The sequence below is a fragment of the Hippoglossus hippoglossus genome, chromosome 5 (assembly GCF_009819705.1).
Source record: "Hippoglossus hippoglossus isolate fHipHip1 chromosome 5, fHipHip1.pri, whole genome shotgun sequence".
Lineage (NCBI taxonomy): Eukaryota > Metazoa > Chordata > Actinopteri > Pleuronectiformes > Pleuronectidae > Hippoglossus > Hippoglossus hippoglossus.
Genome location: NC_047155.1, coordinates 8,038,132 through 8,064,686, shown reverse-complemented (window position 1 = coordinate 8,064,686; position 26,555 = coordinate 8,038,132). Strand labels below are relative to the sequence as shown.

Here is a 26,555-nt window from a genome sequence, read left to right as displayed (position 1 = left end):
CACTGTCCCCAAAATGTAGGACGGAGAGTGAGAGTCAGGCCTGCATGAGAAACAGCTTTTACTGTGAACACAAAGTGATGATGACCAACCAAGCATGAACCTCCACTTAACCTACACCCCAAGAGAGAAAGATGGTGTTTATAAAACGCTTGGTGCATTCAAGCCTCTGTTGCTCGCCGCACACAGGTCTCCCTCCTCGCAGCCAAACTGGGACACTGCAGGGTCGAAACCCCCATTAAATCTGAGTTAGGCTCTTCAGGAATTCAGGAGAGGCTTGAAAGACTCTCCACATGATTTGCATCAGTTTCCCAGAGACACCTTGACCTTTTTTGTTTTCCCCATAACGTTTCACATCTTACTGTGAAACGCATCAGAAAGTTGACAGTCAGGAATATCCTGAGAATCCCCATGGATGTGAATCTTTTCTTCTTTTTTTAAACTTTTAATCTTAAACATTTAAAATTCAACTGGTGGAAGAGTAATGAAAGAGACTGCAGTCTCTATACAGTACTACTTTCTATAGGATAATGCAGTGTGTTTGTGTGTGTGTGTGTGTGTGTGTGTGTGTGTGTGTGTGTGTGTGTGTGTGTGTGTGTGTGTGTGTGTGTGTGTGTGTGTGTGTGTGCAAAAATCATTTCAGAGGTCCTGGTTGGGGTTGGTAAAATGTGAATCATGGTAAGGGATTTGGTTAATCTGTCCACAATGAATGGAAATCAATGCAAAGTTCTGTGCAAACATTAGGGATTATGGTTCGTGTGTGTGTGTGTTGGTGCCTCTTTATGGCCTTTTTCAGCATAAACACTGACCTTGCCAGGACCAGTTGACCTCATGGGCACCAAATGGTGTGTCAAACCTTCATTTCTGCTGTCCTGATTAAGGTTAGAGGTGAGATGTGAATTGTGGTTAGGTTCAGGTTAGGGTTAGTCATGAATTGGTCAGGGTTAAGGTTGGGGATAAGGTTTTGGTTACAGGCTGTCCGCAATGAAGTCAATACAAAGTCCTAAAAGGGATATTTGCTCCAACCTGTGTGTGTTATTAGGAGCCAGGAGGGATTATGTGTGTGTGAGGAGGAGGAGGAAGGGGAGGCTGAAATTGAAAGTGAGAATGAATTGTGTGGGATGGGGGGGCAGACAGGAGAAACATGTAATTACAATATGACTCTGGGATTTTCACTAAATCCACAGTCTCTGGGGCATTTCCTCCACATCTTTGGCAATTTAGAAGATATAATCCCCTGGACTGAATTTGGTGCACAGTGGCGCACTAAATCATTGAGAAGAACTTCGCTTCCCCGCAGGACGAGCTCGGGGAGCGCTGTGCGACTGACTACTCCCCCATCACCGCCACAAGCTGCTGCTCAGAGCCCGAGAGCACCGAGCAGAGCTGCGTGCGCTCCTCTCGCAGCCACACGCACACGAGCAGCAGCCATCTGAGAGCGCACGGGCGAGTCTCGGCACAGCCACTGTGTGCCACACACGGCGGGACCCAATGTTGGAAGCGCGCACCTGCGTCCCTCCAAAATGTGCCAGTGTGACGTGTCTGGATCGAAACCGAGACCGGGCTCCCTCGCCGAAGCCGGGAAGCTCTTCCTGAAACACACCACCCTGCACGGCTTGAGGCACATCTTCCTCAGCGGCTCCTACCCCCGGAGGGTCGCGTGGCTGCTGGCGTTCCTCGCCGCCCTGGCTCTGCTCTTCACCTGGTCCTCGAACAGAGTGCGCTACCTGCTCTCCTCGCCCGTGTACACCAAGGCGCACATGGTGTACGCCAAGCGCCTCGTCTTCCCCGCGGTCACCATCTGCAACCAGAACCTGCTGCTGCCGCGGCGCATGAAGAAGACGGACATATTCAGCGCGGGGAGGTGGCTGGGGCTCCTGGGGAGGAACTGGCAGGTGTCCCCCGCTGCGAGGGAGGCGCTCACTCCTCTGAGGGGCCACGACGGAGGGAGCGCGGCGCCGGATGAGCCGTCCTGGTCCCCGCTGTCTCGGATTTTGGACTTCAACCACTTTCTGCCCCCGCCCCGGGAGTCCCAGCCGTCCATGCGGCAGCTGCTGGACCGACTGGGACACCAGCTGGAGGAGATGCTGCTGTACTGTCGGTACCAGGGAGAGATGTGCGGGCCGCGTAATTTCAGCACCGTGAGTGTGTCGCCAAAGTTCTGCTGCTTTTGCCTTTTTCATGCGCCCCCACCCCCTCCCAACAGGTTGATGCAGCTTTCAGAGGTGGATGCAGCTTTTGCATGAGGCTGAGTCGCAAGGTGAACTGGTTGTAATTGTCAGTATCTTTTATGCGTCGCGTGGATAGATATCAAGTGGCTGTGTAATTAATTTGCTTTGAAGCCGTGCAATCAGCAGGCTGTGCACACATCTCTGCACTGTTGCTTGGTTATGTGCCTCACTAGTTCAATTAACTCTCTCATAGCTCTTAAGCTGCGGCCATGTAAATGCAACAATTACATTCCTGCGTAGTCTCATGCTGAGCACTGAGTGATTTGTTTTACATAATTGTATTTCTGCGGACAATATAGCTCCATACTTGCTCTAATATTCCTGTGGTTTTCCCTAAATCCCCTGAGTTGACAACACTTGATGTAATATTTGCTTGTTCACATTTAATCCAGCTCTCTTTTAGTCTCGTTATTCACCCACAGACACTGTAGAATGTCCGGGTTCAACATCAACTAATATCCAAAGTTGACTCATTTTATTGGAGACCATTTAAAAACCCAGCAGGTTTCTGCTTCCCCCCATACGGTCTGAACTGGTCTCTACTCTGTCGTCCATTACCTCCGGATCAATGTGTGTACAATCCTGTGCTCACAAGAGACCAATCTGGCCCTAATGAAGACTTTTGATTCATTTAGCAATGCTTTAAAATGCTCCCTGACACTGGGATGAAGAGCAGTTAGGGCCGGGCTCGCTGGTAAACTGCAGCCCCATTGATTGCTCTTCACTGTTGACTGGAGAAAAATAGGAAAACCGTTGTCCCTCTCTCCCGCCTCTTTAACCAATTCCATTTTCAGTTAAGTAGAATTTCTTGTATTGTTTGAAATAGTTAGATATTTTTTGGTTGTAGTTCTTTTTTTTTTCCAGCAGCAGATGTGACCGAGTGTTATTTCTTATTTGTATCTGAAACTCTCGGCCTCTATGGCATCAAAACATATCCTCAAATAATGCATCAAAGAATCTGCCTCTCTTGTACACACAGATTTAAATGCAACACGTCTGGAACCACAAGGCAAGTTATCACAGACAAACACATTTCTTCTCACCAGCATCTTTAGGAACACTCCGTGTTGTTGTTGTAGAGCATTTTAAAGGGTGACCAAGCAGAAGCAACCTGTTTCGGAGATAAACATTGAGCCAAGCTCTGAGTTTGGGGGATATGTTAGTGCATAGATAATCGATGCTTGGCCTCTGGGTGAGCAAGATGAGCTGTCGGCATGAGTCAGGCCAATAGAATCAGTCACACTTGAGAAGTAAGGTGTGGAATAGGAAGGCGAACCTGTCCACGTACAATGGGCTTCGGGATCTATTGACTTTTGTGCAGGAACCCCCCCATGTTGCCGGTGTCTCTCATGGAAATCGTAAATTTGGTTTCCCCCCCTCTGCCTCATCAATCCATCCTTCCCTCCATGCAGCTGCTCAATCCTTCTTTATCTGTGCTCGAACAACACACATGCTTCATTCTGTCCTCACTCGCAGATTTTGAACATTGATTTCAGTAACGAAATCGACCCGAGAACACAGCCAGCCTCTGTCCCTCCCATGTTCCCGATTGACTGACAGTTTGAATCTTACCGGGGAATCTAAATGGAGCTCCATTTTTCTATTTTTATTTCCTGTCTGAAATATCAATGTAGTGGATGCTTTTTTATTTTTATTGTAAATTTAGTGCATAAATACTTTGAGAGAAAATGCCTCATGCTATAAGTAATACTTAAGATGTAAGTGGACTGCATTTCCATAACTCTTAAGTTTTAACACACATTTGAAGCTCTTTACAGTGAGTCACATTCATACAGTGATTATATATATGTAGCACTTCTCTAGCACTCAATCATGTGTCTATCCCAAGGACATGTCAACATGTAGACTGGAGGAGCCCTGGATTGGACCATCAACCTTTCCCACTAAGTTTGGACCCACTCTACCTCCTGATCCACATCCGCCCCAACAGTTCTTGTGCTTTGCTCTTTATCTGCTCTCACCAGACTCTCAGTTCAGACACAGCTTCCTCTAGACTTTGCAGAGTAGAAGTTTGCACGTTCTACTCTGTCTGGCAAAACTCCACCACCTCTCTATCTGCCAACTGCAGCTTCATTAGTCCACAAGGCAGAGCAGACACACACATTTTATTCAACAGGTGTGAGTCCCGTGCCCCCTCTTGACTGGAGAAGCTCTGCTCTCAACTCTCTCGCTTTCTCTCTACATGCACATTTAGCTCAGACCTGCTCCCTGATAACTATAGAGGCATTTCGGAAACGTTATTAGAGGTTTGACCAAATAACCTCATGGAATATATTCAATTTCTAAGGTAATTCATAAACCCAGCCTCCTCCCTGTTAGTGGATGGGACGTGGACTAAGCTATAAAAAAATTATAGAGAACACATCAAATAAATTAGATGGTTTCTGTGATTACAGATAGTTCTTATAACACTGAAGGGTTCATTGTTCTAGTAACTTTGGTTTTGTTAGTTATTGGATGCTATAAAAACAAGGTCTTGATTAACAGCACACACTGACTCGTGATTGGTTAAGCGTGTGTATGGACGGGACCTCGTCACGGTGGCTCCATCCCCTGATCGCTACGGCACAAACTTTGGTTCCAAATGTGGATCTAATACCCCCCAACAATATGGTGTTGTTCATATCTGGGAGGCTTTAGCCTAATTTCAATTTAATTAACTTTAATTCATTTCAATTTAATTAAAGTGGAGACGAACTGTTCATCTTTACATACATTCTATGTTCCCTTCCCATAGATGTAGCACAGTGTGGATGCAGAGTTTTTGTGTATTCTTTCATTTTTCGAACACTAGTTAATGGCCTTTATACCACAGTGACAATATCAACATATCTGAGTTGATTCACTGCCACGCTGGACCCCGACCATCTCTCATAGGTGGTGTTTTTGTAACTGTCATAACACATTGCACCTTGGTGCTCAGAACCAATCTCGAAATCAATGGAGAGGAGAAAAAGTGGTTCTTCGGGGGAACTTTAGGGAACAGCTTGTGCATCCTCGTCACATTGTCATGTGAGGATAGCCAAGGGCCATCTCAACAGCCTCGGCCTGTCTGTCTGTGAATTTTTTATCGAAAGAGAGAGACAGTGACATTTCCACACCCTGCTAGAAGGACACAGGGTGATGTCTCTCTCAGCGTTCTTCCTCACACAGGCCGGGGCGATTTCAATATTTAACTTCTGTGTTTACAACTTACAGAGATATCATGCCTCTCTTTTTTTGATGCAATGTGAAGGGCTCAGTGTTCAGCGGCGCAAGAACCAACCTTAATATGGGATTTACTCACTCAGGAAAAGCTGCTTAAGAAACGCAAATATTTGTTCACCCTTAATGCTTAATGTACTTGAACTAAAAGGTTAACAGCAACAGATTACTAATGTTTACCATCACGGTGTAGAGCCATTATAAACAGCACTTATGCTGCCGAGAATTAATTAGTTTTTCTTGAAATATTATCCAAGGAACGGTTTCGTGTTTGGTGATAATGGGCTTTCTGCTTCAGGTAAAAGGTTTCTCTTTACCAAAATAATGCACAGCACTGTAAAACACTGTCAGCAACACAGGATAAGACAGACCGCTTGATAGAAAGACAAGAAGAAGCATGTTGAGAGTAAACGTTAACCTCAGAGCCTCAGAACACAGTGAAGATCCTGACTCCCCAAGGTCACCACCGGCACCCACCGCTGCTCTTCACTCGATGCAGCCAGCACAATCCCCTGGTTACCACAGCAACTCTGACTATACAAGCCTCCTGCAGTCAGTCACCACATTATCAACACATACACGCAGATGGCAAGCAGGGGTGGCCGTACACCTCCATGCAAAAACTGTACACACAGACACACACACACTCACCCATATTCATGCATGCTTTTTCACATTGTTGTATGTGTATGCACACTTGGGGACATGCACAGAGATAAACACACACTCACAAACGATCTTATCACGGTTGTCTTGATCCGCCAAATGCTTTTTCTCTTCTCAGTGTGATCCACGCTGCCTCTTTCTCTAAATGTTCTAACTTGTCTCTTGGAGATTCTGTCTTTGTGAGCTGTAAATGGGTAAAACCTTTAAAAGAAATCGTCCGTACAAGTTAATTAGTTGTAGATTTTTAAATAAAACATGGCTTGTTTGGCTGTTGCAGGATTTAATGGGGGGGAAAATCCAGTCTGAGACTTAAAAAGCAGTAGACATTTCCTTCCTGCAGGCTTTTCCCTAAGTTGTGGATGCAAGTGCCGCTCTGATTTCATAAGATTTCCCTGCGTCTATATTCCAAAGAGCAATGATATACAGTGATCTGATTTTGGCTAGAGACGACTCTGCGACTAAGATGGATTTCAGGGCCATTTTATTGATGTTTGGAGTCTGCTCTGGAGTCACCGCACATAGGCGGGTGTTGCAGCCGCTGCTTTTGACTCAGTTTTTCCACTTACGCACTTGAAAGGTCACATCTCATATTGTGTCGACTGTCAGACCGCTTTTTATTACATTTCGCCACTTTGCGTCTTAAAAGCTCCTATATAACCGCGCCATGGGAGGCAATCTATCGTGGCTCACGCTTCATTCTCCCCCCACACATTTCACTGTCCAGGTATCACGTAATCCTAACTTTTTTATTGTGAGACATGGCTGCAATTTTTTCTCTCCGCTCCGTGCATCTGCCGTCTGTGACATCTGAGTAATTTGTCACGCACGGCTAACGTCTGATTCATAAGTCAGCCTGTGTAATAAACGCCTCCCTGTGTGTTCCCAAGATCCTCACACAGCACATTCACATGATAGGAAGCTGCCACCTGTTTTAGGCCGCCTCAGCAGAAAAACAAGCCATTTGTGTCGTAATGTGGTTATTTTTACTGCCATGTTACACCGGAGCCTTGTCTCCTATGTATGTTGTGAATACAGACAAAGAGTGGAAGTATGAGACTTATTCATTCTACACAAACCCCCTTTTTTTGTTTCTTTTTACCATTTTGTCTTATTTATGTCAGAACGTTGAAGGTTAATGGTGAGTTGATTGGGAGCTAGGTTGTTGTGATACGGGGCTCGCAATTGTGCAGCCAGACAAGCGGGAGTAGGGGAATGTTTTATTTTGGATCCCGCCCATGCTTTTCCATCCCCTAATGTCTGATGATTTGATTACACATCCATTAGTTCACTGGCAATCATGTCTTTGCCAATAGGTCGCAGATCCCTGCTGCGCTCCTCAGCATCCCTCCAGCACATCCTGTTATACAATGTGTGCCTTCCTGTTTGCATCGGTGGCCGTGTGTCGCAGAGATAAAAGTGGAACTGGAGCATGTTGAGCTAATTCAATCGGATGCTTTGAATACATTTGGTAAAGACGAAGCCAGATGATGATTTGATTAAAGCTGAAGCAGTTAAGTGGATTTCAAGCACCAATGCCAAAGATTCACTGGTTCCTGATTTGTAAAAGTGAATATTTGCTGTTTTATTAAGTTTTCTACTATATCAAACTGAATATGTTTTGTATTATTGGACTGTTGGGTGGATAAAACATGATTTTTGTAAACACTATGTAAACGGTTCTTACAGTTTTTGTGAACCACATAGTCGATTGTGAAAATAATCAGCAAATTTATCAAAAGCAATAATAATCGTTAGCTGCAGGTTAAGATTTGATGATGATTAGCGCTGCAAACAAAGATTGTTTTTGTCTTCAATTAACCTGCTTATGGTTTTAATGATTTATCCACAAAAACTACACTATGTATTTTTGTTTAAAACAGGCGTTTAAAAAAGCTAATGTTTAAGCAGCAGGAACCAATGAATGTTTTTTAATATTTATTTATTTAATCATTAAAGATGTTTAATTATCTGTCAAGTGCATAATTGATTCATTTAATAATAGTTTCAGCTCCGATAATGATCCATAGTTATGAAACACGAGTCATTACCTCTCTTTAAAACATCAACAGTCTGTGTTTGAAATAGAAAAGAAACCGCAGTAAGTTTTTGGGAGATTTGTTTTGATGCCAGCTGTCATTGTTGTTGTGTGTGAGATTGCTCAGGCAGAGGATATCCCAGTTCGGAATAAAAGTCGTGTCAAGCTCACTCAAGCACACAGTGTATCACGCAGCACCGAGAGTGGGGAGAGCTCCGTACTGTATATCAACAGCATCTTAACAGTGTAAGTCCTCTGAGGTTTGTGACGATGGGTGGGGGCTACTGCGTGTGCTTTTTATTTGCTTCTGAAACAATCTCCCACTCAGCACCCCCTTTATCTGCACTACTCAAGGATTAAATATGTATAGCTGGAAAATGAGATTTCACTCCAGGGTCAGGGATGAGAGTTATAGGTCGAGATGCGCCCTACCTTTTACTTTTCTCTTGTGTCAACTCACTAAAATCCTTGTTTATTCTGTGTTTTTCAGATTTTCACACGCTACGGAAAATGCTACACCTTTAACTCAGGCCAAGATGGACGACCCTTGATGGTGACGATGAAGGGAGGGATGGGAAATGGCCTGGAGCTGATGCTGGATATCCAGCAGGATGAATACTTGCCCGTGTGGGGAGAGACTGGTAAGCTCACCTGGAGGATACTTCATATGAAACATCCCGTGTTCTAAAGACTGCAGCTAAAACCACATGATGTGTATGTTTGCCTATAAGGAGTTGAGTTATAAAGAGAATTTTAAATCAGTTTAATACCAAACGAGCAACTTATTTTCAGTGTCGGTGCTTTGAGAAGTCTCAGGGGGAAGAAGTGATTTCCCTCTTATCCCTCATATGGAGGCCTGACTCAGCTATACTGTACTCACTGCAAGTCCCTTTTGATGTAATTGTAAAACCATAAATCCATTTCACTGCAGTGAACATATGCATACTTACGGCTAAATAAGATCTGTCCTAAATTTACACTTACTATGCACCTGAATTTTTCACATTAGTCAGACGCAGAAGCAGGTTCAGGATGAAAAAAAAAACACTGTCTTTAATGCAGAGAGCTCAGTTCACAGGAATTAGGCCAACAGAATCAAAAGTGCCAAAATGTACACTCTCAAAGATAATGGTCATACACGTAAGAACTGAATGTGGGACGATGTACTCTAAGTTGACAAGATGAACTGGCAAACACAGGAGGAACACACAGATACTGTGTCTCAATTGAGGGGTTGCATCCTTCGGCGGCTGCAATTGATGACAGATTGCGTCACAGCCGACGAGACTAGGCTTTCTTACTTTGAAGGCTCCGACAAATGCACCGTCAAATGTGTCCTTCCATCCATGAGAAACAAAGGCTCCATTGGGTGGATCCTCCTTGGGTCAACCTGTCCCAGGATTAATTGTGCTTTAGTGACAAAGTATTTTTCAAAGAGGTAATGGAAATGAGACGAGTGATGCTTGAGTATCAGGCTTCAACTCAAACAAACAGCTACCGGTACCTATGTTCAAAAAACCAAGGGACATCAAAACGTTCTCATTGTGTCCAACTACAGCTCCATTGCAAGACGACAGCATTTAGGGCGAGAACAAGCTGTTGATGCCGATCCAGGAACTCCTCTGTCAACCAGACAATCTTATTTTGGCTCAGCCTTTATGGTCAATGCGAACCACGAAGGAGGCGCAGACAGAGTCCTCGAAGGAGTTGGCCCCTGAATTAGGACACCGCAAGACTTAGGGCACGGTCACACCTACGGGAATGTAACAGCGGCAAACCTTTGCCTCTTGGTTCACTTTCAATCTGTGCGAGCGAGGAGGTGAATAAAACATTTGCTTTCTTTGCAAAAGCAAATTGCAGCATGGCTTCGCGTGGAGTTCAACTTTGGTGAACTTTGACCTTCGATATTCGCTTCGCATTCACATGTTTGTGACCGTGCCCTCAATTCTAAAAGGAGGGGAGACAATGAGACACAGGTGTGACATATTAGGGAAGGTGTGGGTATCAGACGCACAGGAGACACCGGAGGATCAGAAGTGAAGAGACCTGATGTGAATTTTAAAATAAAACGGGGAACAAGAAGTAATTTAACTAAACATATGGATGAGACACTTCTGTGAAACATTGTCCTTAATAATGAGAGATGATCCTGATGAATAGATGGTCGGATCATTTGAGATCCTCTCACTGTGTCCATGGATAATATTGACTAAACCGTTTAAAGACATCGACATTGTTGAGGAGAATTTAATTTCATTGGAATATAATTGTGTCACTTGTCCGCTAGGTTTAAAGTGCACATGAATCAAACAAGCAGAGAACCATATGGCCAATATAAGATCAATGCAGTCTGGAGCCTCATCCATTCGGGGTCAACCCCTCATCAACACAGTGGAGTCTCCTCGGTGCTGCTCCAGGAGACCCTGAACGTCAGATTTTTAATGCTGCCGCGCCCGCTGCTGTGTTTTTGTATCAATATTTAATTCACTCTGAGAAATAAATGTAAAGAGTTCAGTGTGGTCATGGAAACACTGCGCACGAAGCACAAAGCAGAAGGCTGTGATCTGAATGTAATATTTAAATATGAAGCTGCATCTACTCCAAGTCTAAATGATTTAATAACTTTTAATGTTGGTTGTGTAAGATTATTTAATGTTGAAAGGCTTTTATAAGAGCAGATATGGTGGAAAACTAAAAATCTCATCACTATAATACAGTGATTTTGTCACGTAGTTTTCATTTGTACCTTCACCACCAAGGTTATGTTTTCAATTGTGTCTGTTTCTGTATTGTTCAGCAAGATTATGTAAAAAGTCTTGAACCAATTTGAACCAAACTTGGTGGAGGAATGGTGCACGAGCCAGAGAGGAACCCATTAAGTGTTGATCTGGTTAAAAGGCAGACCCACAGTTTTCCGCATTACAATTTTTGCACATGTAAGCAAAGACAAATTTCGGCCTCGACAAAGGTAGACAATAAAGTATTTTCTAAACTGTTCTATTCTAACCTTGTGAGATAGGACATTTCATCTCAGTAAATCATAAATGGGTTTTGATTTAAAAAAAAAACAAATCCGACATCAAGATGATGAGACCTATGAGTTTGGTGCAGATGATCAGATTACTGCCTTTCTCTGTAGGATTGTTTGGCCTTGACAGAGGAACGCTCTTCACAGAGTGCCCTTTTCCTTCAACTAAATTGTTGTTGTTGTGGTGGATCTCTGGAAAAAATATCAACCCACCGATTCCTTTAGTATCGTATTCAGTTTTTCTAAAGACTGAATGCTTTTGCCATTAATTCCGAAATGAGACAGATTGGCCCTGATTAATCCCATTACAACAGCATTTAGCACCTGTTTTTTAATCTGGCTGAATGCCCCGCAGTGCCTAATGTGCCAGACAAACATCTGGGGCCTCATTTATCAAAGCACACATAAAAAAAAGTTCTAAGTGCACATGTCTGTGTCTGTAAGAAAAAAGAAATTAGGTATTTATCAAACACGTACATGCACATCTTCACACATTGAACATCACACTCAGAATGCCAATCAACCTGTTAGCCTTAATGGAGAGTTACATGTTATGGACTAAAGCAGCACATGAGAAAGAGCTGCACCTCCAAAAGATTTATGGACCTGAGTCTCACCTTGTGTGTTTTTCTGCATTGTTACTGGTATTGTTTTTGTTGCTTTGTGTTTTAAAATATGTCTACTATTTATAGCATTACTTTGTTACCATACAGTTAATTATTCTGAGCAAATGCGGTCACGCCGCATGAGATGTTGCAAAATGTGAAATTTTGCCTTTGGAAAAGCTCATGTTGTTGTTAGTGTATCGACGGTACAATGTCTAACATCTCCGTTAACGTTTTACACGTGAGAACCTGAGATCACCAGAATCATAAATAAAAATGATGCCAAGTCAAACTGGCTTGTCCAAAAATAAAAGTTGATTTCCACATGATTTGCTTCACACATAGCATCAACTGACACAATTCTACTCTTTTGATTGCAATTAATTGTTAATCCTGAACACTGATTTGTAAATTTAAACACATTCTTTACATCACGTTCTCCACAGATGCTAAGTTATGCATGTAAGAGAATCCAGACATAATAGAGGCATATAAGGCAGAGTTTTATTCTGAAACATTGATTATTTTGTTTTCTAAATAACAACTAAAATGTCCTCAGGAACAACAGCTACAGTTTATCTATTGTTACACGGGTAAGAGTTCGGTGTTTATGTGTAATTTATCAATCGGTTTTCACACATTATACCTGTGTATTGCTGGAGGTTTGTCAGTACATCTGGTCAGAAGTGGTTCTAATTATACAGAATTTTAAGCATAAGAAATTGATAAATTCTTCCTGTGCATACAAATGAGTGGAAACAAGGTTTAAAGCTGAAGTACTCTTACATATAAATTACATTCAAGCCTTTGCCAACAAGTTCACACAGTGAAGTATCAGTGCCGAGTAAATCTCTGTATTTTAAATCTGGTGGCTTTGGAGACATTCCCGCGCTGAAGGATCAGTAATGATTTGTTTGCAAGAGATGAAGTGGGGGTATGGTAGAGCCCATATGGTGGAAAAACTTTGGATGCATTCAAGAAAAGTTTTTTTTAATCTGATTTTACAGATAAAAAAGAACCTTGGTATTGGGAGGATGAAATACTGTTTAAAAAAGAAACAGATCCAACAGCTGATAATAGTCATAAGCACGTGTTGAAAGTGTTTGGGTACATACTGTCACCATCAGGTCTAAACTAATGGTTACCAGTTAAAAACAAAATCCTGAATATTGCATCAATCCATTTTTTACAGCTACCTTTCCTCTTCAATGTTGCAAAGGGCAGGAGTTTATCACAGCAAACATCAGGTGAGAGGCAGGTTACATGAGGGACAGTACGCCGGAGAGTGAAAGTGTCCATCAATATATAGACACCCACATTCACACCTACGGGCAGTTTAGAGTTTGTGCCTCTCCTGACCTGCTCGTGTTTGGACTGTGGGTGGAAACGGTTTCTCCCAGAGGAAACCCAGGCAGAGAGAACACACAGACTCCACACAGGAACAATACTGCCAGGCATGTTGGCTCAAGATAACCACAGATCCCCCCCCCCCCCCCTGTCCTGCCTCAATAAGGATCAGAAAATCACAGGCGAGCACAGCAGGCTGCAATGAAAGTGAGATCCAAGAAAACGTGTGCGTTGGCGGCTGTGACAAGGTTATAATTTGCTTGTTAAAACCACTGCTGGTTATATTGACTACTCTGCCAAGCAAATTTCTGTGTAATTGTTGCATACCTGGAATTATTTCACAACAAAGCACAGACAATGAAATAACTCGGAGGCGCCTGAACGTGCTCGAACAGCGTCGAGTATGATCGAGTTTCCATTTCATTCCGAGATTCTGGCCAAATTTCATTATCGCAATTGTATAAGGATGACAGATGGCCATGACCAAGAGCGAAAGCCGGGTTGCTACTAGCCTTCAGCATTTGTCTTGGCAGCGTCAGAGAACGTCTCTGTTTCCAGTCTCACAGGAGCGATGTGAGCAATTGCTAAATTCCAGCCGCATCCCTGAGCCCTTTAATTGAAAATAGTGAGAAAGCCTGGCGCTTGGAAGACGACACCAAGTGACAACCGGGGAGGAAAGGCAGCAGGAAACAGGCATCCCACTTTATCCCTGAGGCAGTGCTCAGAGGGACTGAATCTTCTGAATCCTGCCCGCCATCGGCACAACAAGCGCAGCCGGGTAACTGCAACTGTGATAGAAATATGTTTGAGCAAGTACAGGTTTGAGCCACCATGTCATTGTGATGTTTCCCCCGATCTCAGTATCAGAGAGGCCCATCTGCGTCTTTTAAAATCTATACAGCGGAATGCTGCAGCGAAGGGAGCTGTCAGCTGTATTGATTTTCCTTTTATCATCATCATCATTTATTTATTAATTTATCCATTCATTCTTGTTTCCCCTTGCAGTAAATAAGACTCCTCTGGGGCGCATATTAAAGGAAGTCCGTCTCCTTTATGGACCACCAGCTCACGTTAACTCCTGAAACACCTCATTGTGTTTGTCAACTCTGCAAGTTCATTGGTTTAAGTAATGAAAAAGCAAAGAGCCCCTGTTAGCGGTTCTTTAGAACTAAGGCTACAGCTAAATGCATTTTCAAAAGTTCTCATAGGTCATTGTTTTTTTAGACTTTGTTTTTATCTTGACAATGTGTGCATACAAATCGTCATCCCTGTTGTAAATGTCCTGACCTTTTCTTGTCAACAGACGAGACGTCGTTCGAAGCCGGGATCAAAGTTCAGATCCACACCCAGGAAGAGCCGCCGTTCATCGACCAGCTGGGCTTTGGAGTAGCACCCGGGTTTCAGACCTTTGTATCCTGTCAAGAACAACGGGTACGTCTTGGGGGGGCGGCAGAAAAGAAAAGAAATAAAGAAAGTACAATATTATATGTCTGCACAGGTTGAAACTGCAACTTAACATGAGTCAATCTAACGTTTGGCAATTCAAAGATATATTATGATTATAAATACAATAATTTCCCCTTCAGCTTTAATAATGAAAATCTTCATTTCTAAAGCTTTTTGGTGCATTGATGTAACAAGGTCGATTTCAGCTGAAAGGCTGTTACAGAGTTTTGGGGCCCAAATGTATGCTGGAGCGTGGCGTGATTTAAATGTGATGATTAAAAGATTTCAGAGAATGATGAAAGTCGTTCTAAAAACAGGACTGAACACTGACATTAAAACCAAAGTCCTAAATGTCTGGCTTAATGGAGGGTAGCAGGTTTTCAAATTTAGCATTAAATTCTGATGTGTTAAATGATCCAAAAATAATGTTGTGTGTCATTGACATATCAATGGGAGGAAAATTATGTTACATTTTCTTCAGCCAAGTTTTCTTATGGGTTTGAGCAGAGTTCTGACAATCATTAGAGTGTGCCATTTAGAAAGTCACCCATTTTCTAATCCTCACAGTGGAGGTGTGTCAGCATGGGTTTTACCAATTAGGATTTATTTTCTGTTAAGTTGTCTTAGCTCAGCTTTTTTTTTATATAGTCTACTTTAGAAAACCTTTCAATAAGCAAACATGTTTCAGTGTCAGAGTCAAAGCTTTTCAGACATGAACTCCATAAAGATTGGGTCCGGACATTTTCCAGACTTTGCCTTTCACGTATGAAGAATTCACAGAAGAATCTCAAGGTCAGACACGTTCCTAACGACAGGAAACTTTCCGCAACATTCAAACGGGGGATGGTCTCAAATCTTGTCATCTTTCCAGGCCGACATCTTTGTTGGTGTCTTCTACGTGTTGTGATATTTTTCCAGTTTTACGCCCACTCGCTTGCTGGGAATTTTCTGGGAATCTTCCTGCTGTATTCTCACATAGGCTCACTCCGACATTTTCCAGACATTTTGCTAGGGGGCTGGCAGGAAAAGTTCCAGAGCAACTGACTCGGACATTTGCTCTCTCACATCCATGCCCCTCTGGAATATTTCAGGACATGTTTGAAAGCATGGACACTCTCAAAATTTGAAAAATCACCTTGCCAACATGTTTTACAGTGTAGTCGTAAAGTACGTCACCTGGGACAGTGACCGTAATAATCGATGATGTATCCTGGAATCATTGAGGGTATTTTGGAGCTTTCAACATCCTGCGTGAGCCAGGTGACCCTTCCAGCGATGATCAAGCCCTGGCCGGAGTCCCAGTAGCACTCACTCTCTGCTGCTCATTCCCCTTGATCCACAACCATCTGGAGGATCTCCCTGCTGAGCTCTGAGGCGCCTGATGGCTCTGCCCTCGTCTCCCCCTGTCAATCCCAGCAGACACACTGAGAGCTTTACTGGACTTTTTCTGAGCCACTTGGTATCTCTGTCTTTTGAAATTTTAAACAGACGGCCCCAGCTGTTCAGTTTTGCAGGCTTATCAGAAACTCTCTCTCTCTTTTACCAGTGTCAAGGCAAATATTACTCATTTCTCATTTATTTAAAGCACCACTAAGTGATGTTTGAATAGAATATTGTCTTTAATGACTCTCTGTAGTTTGAAAAGGTGGCTGGTACTAAAAAGAATGAAAACATTATCACACAACTCCCTGCTCTGCTCAGATTCTAACCTCTGGTAGCTGACTGTTATTAGTTTTCCTGCTTCACACACGGACGTAACCTGGAGTAAACGTGAAATACTGTGATGCCTCTATAACAGCAACATAGCTCAGTTCATTGAGAAATTTATTTTTCGCTCTTACAAACATTTCCAATCAGTAAACAGCCACTTGTACTTGCACATCTACTTTAATAATTTACATGTAATGTTATTTTATACTTCCACTCTACCACATTTCCTAGGAAAATATGGTTCTATACACACGTATTAACAAATCACTTTTTAATCTCAGATTTTATATAAAAAGAAAAATGTTCTGTGCAAGACTGAATCAACTGCTTACAACTTTTTCGGCTTGCGCACAGAAAAGCAGTGATTGTGTCCCTCTTTCACAGTTCAGAAGTCTGTGAGATTTATTTAAACTACTTTTCAAGGTCCAAAGTGGATTAAAGTTTAGTGTAATATTTCACAAAAGAGCAAAGACTAAAGAAAAACATAAAATACAAACAAATTCAATACAAAAAATGAATACAGACTGGTTTTTCAGAGTTTTCTCTTTTCCTCTTTCCTAACCCATTAATCATGTCACTCACACACATCTTCTGATTGGAGGGGGCCAAAGCACTGGACTAAAATATTCAACTAGCTACAAGAATAAAATACCATTTACACATTATTGCATCAGTATTAAACTAATGACGTCATTTATCTCTAACATGAGACATTTTTCTGCAAATTTAACAAAGAGACTTATTATTCTCATCATATTTTAAATACATTTTACTATAAAAGATTTATAGATTTTGAATCTTGTATTGATACTTTTTCTTGAACATAGTGATTTTCACGAGTGTGATTCACTGTAGTTGCGTCAGTGACCGAGCCACAGATCACAGTTACACACTTGTCACTGGACCCGCTCACGGCCTCTGTTGGACCCCAGGGAGTTGGAGCGAGCCTCCCCACATTGTAAGCACTGCACTATCAGCACAATGCTGTGATTTCAAGGACAAACGCGACTCCACTTTCACAGAAGAGAGGCTGAATCAATCCTGTGTTTCTTTCTCCTCGAAGGAAAGAAGTGTCTGCCCGAGGCTCATCAATAACCTGGCAGTTGGAGCGACAGCTGCTATTATTTTTTTTAATGTGATGGAGGTTGAAAAGACTATTTTGATTGCTGGAAATCGAATGCTGAGCCTCCAGTGTTACACCACCAATCCCACAGCGAGAGAAACTGTGTTTGTGGGGCCCCTTGGGGACCTTGGGCCCATGTGCAGTCTACTGAGTTAAACACCTGGGGCCTTAACAACACTAAGAAACTTTCCCCTGTCAGTTTGTAGAACTCTGTCCCACAAAAATGTGTGTCGGTTATTCTTCTGAAATGTGAATAATCCTGCAGGGCATGGTGGCGATCGTGCAGCCAGACAAATCTTATGCTATGACTCGTAATATGCTACAAAACCATGCAAAATGAATGGAGGAGAGAAAAGGGCTGAATTTGGGCGAGATCTCAGTCCTTCCACGTCCACACCACTAGTGAGTGTGTTCCAGTGTCGACGCGCTGCAGCAGGACTTTGCATGCTGCCAATGTCGCCTCTGTAGGAGACTGTCCCTCTTTGTTTTTCTCTCTATCTCACAGGCTCCTTTTGCTTTTTCCGTCTCCGACATTCATTACAATTCCTGTAATACTGTTACTCTCTTTTTAATATGATTCTCCACCTCTCTCGCTCCTCTTCTCTTCCTCCCTATTTATTTATTTATTTATTTCATTGGCTGGCAGGCTCGCTCTTCATTAATCTAATGCAGCTCGGTCACATTTATTCCATTCTGTGCTTCAGCAGTCCTGTAGTGCTTCCTCCCAATTAACATATTAAGCAACAACTTCAAAATGTTTCCTCACCCAGCTCCTCTCCGTCCTCCCGTGCTGCTGTCCACTGAGTCATGCTGACTTTCTCCTTCCCACCTTTTACCCTTTCATTTTTGCGCTCCCTCGCTCCGTTAATGTAGGGGGGACTTCAGGTCGCAATCTTTCCATGATTTGTTTTAGTCTTCATGGTCGTTAAACAGCTAACCGCACACTAAAATGTCATTAAATCTCTCATGCCAGATTCGCTTTTTGTGCAGACAGAATTAAGCTTTTGCAGAAGTTTAATCAGGGTGGAAGTAATGTTGCCACTTGGTGGTTTAGGCCGGCTGAGTGGGGCTTTAGAGAATGCGGAGGAATGGAAATAGGGACCTCTGAGTGCGAGAGAGCCATTATCAAGTCATATAGTTCCACCAGTTGGTCCAATCCCTGTGATGAGCTGAATAAATACGTAACTAGCGATTATCGATTAGCACATTTTACCCAGCACTGATGGCTTTTATGTTTTATTTGACATTGGCAAACGTCCTTCATGTGGAAAACAGCAGTGAAATCATTAAAGTCTCCGGATTAGATTGGAGTTGGAGATATCTGGTTTTCTTTAGTGCGCTGTACCGTACCTCTGCATGTGTATGAATACTGTATGTGCGTGTTGAACATCGCCGTGGGTTATTAGTAACCAAATCCAGTATTTGACACACATGGCTGCCTCCTGCACTTCAGAACAAATTGTAAAACGCAGTTTTCTAAATGACAACAGTGGCCTTTAATTTATTGCTGTGTGAGCACTCAGTGATGCACTGTTTGGACTGATGAGATAAAAACACACGGGCTATTTTATAGCTTCCTAATTCATATCATGCAGCAAATTTTGCCCTTTCGTTTTTTTTCCTGTAAGATGGCTGAAATGTTAATGAATGATTAATAGCTAATATTGTAAAATGATATTCAAATTGCAAAATGCAGCCTGCTGAAACATGAAAGAACATGAATATATCTAATATAAGTTCTAAACAATTCAAAACTGTATAGTGGCCTAGTGGTTGCACAATAACATTGGTGTAATAAGAACTACCTGAAATGACAGAAACCATCTTTGAGAATAATGTATTTGCATTTTGACCTTTTAAATTGGTCCATGTCCCATAGATGGAGGAGGCAGGATTTATGTCTTGCCGTTAGCATCCTGGGGGCAATCGAGATGTTTTGGCATCACCTTTTGGGAGGCGCCATGTCGTCCATCTTTAAAACACAAGGAACATGGCACAACGCTTTGCCCTGAAGTGAATCTGTTTAGAATGAAACTCTGAGAACATCACAGCTCTACTACACAGCTGATTCAGTTCCTGCATGAAGAGTGGGCTGCACAATGACAGCACCGAGTGAGACTAGGAATAGGAGAAGCGTAGGAGAGAGGCTCCCACAATAAGCACCACTGCACACATGTATTTACCATGGAGGGAGAATGAGATTCACTCTCTTAGCCAAATACAGTAAATGTGTAATAAGTAGAGCAACAAGTTTATATTCATATTGACAGAAAGCTTTAACAGGGCACGGATCAGGTGTGTTTTATAATTAAAGTGGTTTTGCTTCTGTCTCTCTCTCTCAGCTGACGTACCTGCCTCCGCCATGGGGCGACTGCAAGGCCTCAGCGATGGACTCTGACTTCTTCAGCAGTTACAGCATCACAGCCTGTCGCATCGACTGCGAGACGCGATACCTGGTGGAGAACTGCAACTGCAGGATGGTCCACATGCCCGGTAGGCCCCAGAGGAAGCATCTCATCACTGGATATCTCTGTATTTGTTGAAGAAGATCCACAGTGTCTGCAGCTGTGGCCGGAAGTCCTGTCATTTGAACAACTCTTAAGCTTTTTGTCAGCGACTGCAGATAATCAGATACTTTCACACTCCAGCGAATCGAGAAACTCCCCTATTTTCGCTTTGTGTTTGTGCAGTGATGCTGTCAACCCTCTGCATTTAATCACTGTGTGGTATCTGAGATGGCAAATTGAAAAGGGCTTCGGCTCAGAGGAAACATTTGGATCTAGCCTCCGTTAACCTTCACTCTCCTGTCCAATAAGTGTTAATGTCTCTATCCTCAATCAGGGTCACTTTGAGCAGCGTGTTGCATGAAGGGAGCCAGACAATCTGCCAGTGTGATAATCAGGATTAGCTGCTGCCTTACAATGATTGTGCAGTTGATTAATACAGTTAAAATCCAGTGTAGATTGTGCGCCGCTCCCATTCATCTCTCCTATCTCCGTGTCAGGAAGAACCAAAACGCAGAGAATCAGTGCAGAGGGAAACTCATTTACTCAACATCCAGAACATGTCTTTTCCCCCCGTGTTTCCTGATAGAAGGGAGAGGGACGGCTCAGAGAGACGGGGAGGGTGATGGACACTAATGAGAGGCAGCGAAAGTACAAAAAAAAAAAAAAGTTAGATCAATTACTAGATGAGATCAAGGATGTAACATCCAATCATGATAAGGAGAGTAATGACATCGTGTGCAGAATAAATTATAAGCACAGATCTCCTTGTCGTTGGTGCATCTTCTTTCCCTCGCTGCCTCTTTTTGTTCGGACTGTGAACGCTGTGTCTCTTCTGCCTGTCCTCAGGAGATGCCCCGTACTGCACCCCGGAGCAGTACAAAGAGTGTGCAGATCCCGCCTTGGGTAAGGAGATAACCCAGCATGCTCCGTGTGTCTGTGTGTGTGTGTCTGTGCTGTGTGTGCGTATACACTGTTCATTGTGTTGCCTATGCCCCATTGCTCGGAGCCTCTGATCCAGGTTGATAACAGATGATATAACGTGTTCAGCCCGATGGCAGCCGTTCTCAAATAGTCCCCGTCTGGCCTGGCACTGAGACTCTCAGTGCCAGGCTTCTCACCCTCCCCTGTCTCTCCATCAGCTGATACATTTCAGGTTTTTCATGTGTGTTGCCTGTTTTCTTTTTCTTTTATTGAATTGTAATCTCATGACGCTGGCCTGTGGCGGCTGCTGCTGCTGCTGCTGCTGCTGCTGCTGCTGCTGCTGGTTCTGCTGTCCTTCCTCCTCTGTCGCCGCCTGTCTTCTTTCTTTTTTCTTATAAGAGTCTCTTGGGTCTCAACTCCTTTCACAAGTTTTCTTTGATGCCTCTCGCTCTGCTGGCATTTTGTTTGTCATCCTGGGGTGACAACAAATCTATCGGCCCCTATGGCTGCTCTCTTTCAATCCCTCTGTTTCTCTCTCCCTCCCTGTCCACTTCGTTTTTTCCAGACTTTCTTGTCGAGAGGGATAATGACTACTGCGTGTGCGAGACGCCGTGCAACTTGACGCGCTTCGGTAAAGAGATGTCCTTTGTCAAGATACCCAGCAAAGCCTCGGCCAAGTATCTTGCCAAGAAATTCAACAAGACAGAGCAGTACATAGCGTAAGTCACCGATTTAATGTCTTATTTGTCCTTTGTCTGTCCTATTTTTTTATTTTTTTTTATTACACTTTTTATTCCCTTTTACACGTTCTCATCTCGGTGCTGTTCGGTACAACCAGTCTAGAATTGCTGGCTGCTAAAGAACTTCTCATGAAGCAGAAAAATAAATGTCTATCAGTGTTATATATTTGATCAGGAATTCATTATCACCATTCATGGAATTTCACTGCAGTTTTTGTTTCATAAAATGTGTCCAAATAAATTATTGTGATTGCAAACAGTAGAAGGAAAACTCATTGTATTTTACAGCAATTCAATTATTTTCATGTGACTTTTCATACATTTGCTAAATTTATTGTGTATACTTGGCCAGAACTAATACAACGCATCAGAAATGAATCCCTCCTCTAATGTTCAATTTTTATTGAAACTGTTTTATAGAGGGGATGACTCAGACCTATGGCAGTTTTAGAGGATGTGGCTTGTGGTGCTGTTGAGTTTGTTGCATTATACGGAGATGAGATCTGTTATATCACCTCCCCTCACTGGACACAGTAATAGAAATGCCTGCAACCAGCTCCAGTCATCACAACAATCATGCAGGTGATTCATCGCCCTGATGAAACAGTTTCAAAATGAACTGAACATGATGCCTGTCCTGAAGTTCGGATTTACTGCAGGATTGTTGTACCAGGCTGACTCAGTTTTAGCAAGTTGTACCGAGTGTATAAAACAAATTTCCCTTCAGCCTCATTACGCAGCCCTACTTTATATTTTGTGCCACCTTTCTACCAGCTTCCTTTGTCTCCTTATGTTTTCCTTTATTGTTTCTTACTCTGTATTTCAAAAGAATTCCAAAAGCCAAGTTTATTTGTATGGCACATTTTAACGAGGCAATTCAAATTGCTTTACATAAAATATAAAAGGCATCATGTCAAATTGTAAAAGCAACACAAGACAATACAAAAAAAAGATGCTTTTAAAAAGAAATTTTAAAGAGTTACATATAGAATAGAATAAATGACATAAGAAAAAAAAGAGTGAGAGTAACTGTGCAGTGTAAATGTAGATGTAGATGATTATTTATTTGATTTCAGTGGAAAACAACAGAGTCGTTGGCATTGATTTAAAAGAACTAAGAAGTGTGGCAGACCTGCAGTTCCCTATATGTGGAGCATAAAAACTGGAGCTGCTTCTTTATGTTTAGTTTTGACTCCGGGGACAGATGGCAGACGTGTTGCAGACGACCTGAGGGGCCTGGATGGTTCATAACGTAGCAGGAGATCAGAAATGTATTTTTGGCCCCAAACCATTCAGTGCTTCATAAACCAACAGCAGGATTTTGAAGTGAATTCTCCAGACATGTTCACACATTTACTTAAAAGACAGAAAGTCTGCCTCAAAAAGAAATCCTCACCTCCTAAAACAAATCTCAAGTATTTGATAATCATCCATCTAGAAGAATTTATATTGAATTAATGACATTTTATGAATGGTGAAGCCCTTAAATCATCACATAATGAACTAGAATGGCTCTCCATAGAGCGTACACCTCTGCCAAGGCCCAACTGTCCCCTTGCAACCAATCAAGCCGCACCACAATCCACACACTCATAGATATCAGTCCCCTAAATATGCCTATGAATGTTTTCATTGAGATTCATGTATTATTCCCTGGAGAGTCGGGGATAATGTTGAAAAACACCAGATCTCACAATTTTAAAGAAATCTGTGCCAACATTTAATAGGTTTTCTTGTGACATGCTCCATCCTTCCACCTTTTTGTGGAAATCCACTCTGTAGTGGGGAAAACAGCAGGAGGGAAAACAGCACCTCCTTGGTGGAGATAAGAAATAATGGACTTCTTTTCATGTTGTTTCCAGGCTTGATTGTAGAAAATTGTGTAACAGCAGTGAAATGATTTCAAGAGAATTTCTAGGAATGAAAAACCCGTAGTTGATAATGCAGGTTTATGCTTCTGCCGTTAGTCCCCTCTCCTCACTAATGGGTTTCTCACTGTATCCCTGTTTAGCCACACAGTGCTGGTAATTCTCAGATGTGCTCCTGGTCTCGATGATGATGCACTAAGGCTAAAACCTGATGTTTACCATCGTTTTAATCGGATTAAACCTCTTTATCGCACAAACAGCTTTAAAGCCGCATTGTAATTCTCTCAATACACAAGGTCGTGTCATCTATGTCAGCCACCAGCATAAACAAGAAGGAAAAAAGTTCACAAAGCCAAGTTACATATTCTATTTGATTGATCTCGAGTGTGTCGGCTCGAAGGCTGCACAGTAACTGCTGTAACCAGATCACCCGCTCAACTCAAACCTGCCTTTTTCTCACTGAGATAAGGAAATAGAAAATACAGCTTCCATTCAAAGATTAATCAGCCAAGTACCGAGTGTGTCTTTGCCAAATCTACTGAAAAGCTCAAAGTAGTTCAGGGAAATAAGGAGACGACACAATAACAGTTGAATCACTTTTTTTCCTACACGAATATTGAGAGTGATGCACAAACCTTCCTCTTCTCCCTTCTGAAGGTTTTTCCCTGAGCACAGATGTGAGTTCATCTAGTCAAATTTTTTTGGATTGGCTGTATTTCCGAGCGAGTGTTTACTGGTGTGAAACTGACGTCTGTGGCAGTGAACCGTCTTTCCCCACGGGACACACAACCACACAGCATTATGGGCTGTGGATAGTAGCTCTGATCAGATGTATTACAGGTTATTCACTCACAGTACGAACAGCTGACAGCAAACTGTGAGATGACACCTCACATAGTATGCCTGTATGAATCATAAGAAAACACTCAGGAATAATCAGTGACAACAACACACACTTAGAACCAGGACCACTTGTACCACAGGGGGTAACTGTTTGTTCCCATTGAGGTACATGGAAACATTTAAGGAGCTTTAAGTGACAAGTCTAAACCATAGACTATATAAAAAGATGGATGACATGACCGCTCCCAAAAAGTGAAGTCAAATCGTCTTTACGTCCCCTAGTGGCTGGCTGCACTATAGGTCATAAACCCAGCCTCCTCCATGTTAATGGATGGGACCAAAATATAAAGTCAAAGTACACGTTGGATATTTTTTTCTCAAAGATGGTTTCTTGTCAGTTCGGTAGTTCTCATCACTCTGATATATGTTCAAGTGCTCGTTTTCCTGTAAGTTTGATTCCAATTCTTCATTTGATGCAGTCAAAACGTCTGGAAAAGTCATGATTGACAGCTGCAACTGAGTCGTGACTGGTTGAGTGTGTATATCTCAACAATTTGCATAAAGTACTGGATGAATGCTTAAAATACAGTCGATAAATAATTCAAATGTTTTTTTTTCAAGATGTGAATAAATAGCTGAACTACAGCGAAAAGTAATAAACAGTTGAAACAGCTTAAAGCAAGAAAATATGAAGCACATGTAAAATAATAAACAAGTGTAATAATTGTGTAATAGTTAAAAAGTGTGACTAAACTGATGAAATAATAAATTAAAGTAAATACTTTTAGAAAGTTAGAGGGACTTGACATACAAAAACGATAATCAATAAACAGCTGAATATAAAAGTGTACCTTGCGTGTGTTAATGTTGTCAAAGTACATCTCCATCTCATTTCTTTTGAGACTGACAGTTAATAATGATCAACTTGACTTAAATATAGTAAACCAGCGCCCCCAAGCACAAAAAGGAAAGTACAAAGTCAATACAAGGTTTTGATCTCAACTCCAGGGGGGTGTGGAGTCAGACTCAGAGAGGATATTCAGGAGTCAAAATAACCGACTGCCGTGCCCTGGGCCTTTACACTAATCCCGTCCCTTTTTTCTTTCTGCTGAAGTCACAAGTTTGAAACTTTCACATGGTACAGACTCAATCAGCTCTCATCATTTCCCTTGTATTCCTCAGTGACCAGGCCCACCTTTGGGAAATTCCAGCAGGTTATTTGCTACACTTGATGCGTCCGCTCTGCTATCAGCAGGAAGTCGTCGTCTTCTCCTTTAAATCTCTGATGAGAAGAGATATTTGATAATGTGTCTTATGACTGTGTGTTTCCCGCTCTGTTTGCAGTGATAACATTCTGGTGCTGGATATCTACTTTGAAGCACTGAACTACGAGACCATTGAACAAAAGAAAGCCTATGAATTGGCCGGTCTTCTGGGTAAGGAACTGGCTGTCAGGTGTCATGTATAGTTCTCAGTGTGCAACATGGCAGATGTGTTTGATCAAAGTGACAGTAACACAAAGACTTGTGTCGTCATTGTGGCTTTTCATTTTAAAGCCTAAGTACATTTTTCATGAACTTTTCAATGTTACTCCACCACGTTTATCAGCAAATATCGGAACTTTCTACTCCACTACATATTGACAGTGCATTGCATTATATGTTCAGATAGTTTTTTATATATATTTATAAGTTATAAATAACGAGAGGGAAATTAGTTCACTGATCCAATCAGTGGGCAAGTAGCTTAGACCCCGCCTCCTACAGCAGCACTAGTTATATTTAAACGCAAACACTTACTTATTTCACTCTCAAGTTGAAAAGTTATATGGTACTTTTAACTTGATTACATTTTTGTCTATTTATTTGTACTTTTGTGTACTCACTCCACCATTGGTCATTTATTAATTTACTATTTGTGATTTTTGATTTATCTTTCCAGGGGACATTGGAGGTCAGATGGGTCTTTTCATCGGAGCCAGCATCCTCACCATCCTTGAACTCTTCGACTATCTATATGAGGTAGAACATCTCATTTTAGAAAAACCTCTCGCATTATCTGGAGCCTTTTACTTTGATTAAAAATGAAAATCTGTGGTACAGTCAATGTTGTTACACAACAGCTGGAGCTGGACGTACTGTATATCTTCGTCACTTAGCATGGTGGGAGCAGACACTGTTTGTTTCATTTTGTACTGTCCAGTATTGGACTGACAGTTTTTTTCACACCAGTACGTGTTTTTGTGCGCATGACTAACTCCGTC

The 26,555-nt window shown here is 42.2% G+C and overlaps 1 protein-coding gene across 2 annotated transcripts in view; it reads left to right on the top strand.

Moving 5' to 3' along the window:
- The window catches only part of asic1b (acid-sensing (proton-gated) ion channel 1b), a 148,308-nt gene that overhangs the window by 117,662 nt on the left and 4,091 nt on the right, over positions 1-26,555 (top strand). The window contains exons 1-8 of one of the 2 annotated variants that reach the window (XM_034585146.1): positions 1,258-2,138; positions 8,645-8,795; positions 14,438-14,565; positions 19,756-19,906; positions 20,767-20,823; positions 21,407-21,560; positions 25,637-25,728; positions 26,234-26,313. In XM_034585146.1, the coding sequence (XP_034441037.1) occupies positions 1,521-2,138; positions 8,645-8,795; positions 14,438-14,565; positions 19,756-19,906; positions 20,767-20,823; positions 21,407-21,560; positions 25,637-25,728; positions 26,234-26,313 (1,431 nt within the window). In that variant the 5' untranslated portion in view covers positions 1,258-1,520. Of the gene's footprint in view, positions 1-1,257; positions 2,139-8,644; positions 8,796-14,437; positions 14,566-19,755; positions 19,907-20,766; positions 20,824-21,406; positions 21,561-25,636; positions 25,729-26,233; positions 26,314-26,555 lie in introns of those variants that run through there. The other variant, XM_034585147.1, reaches the window with a different exon arrangement.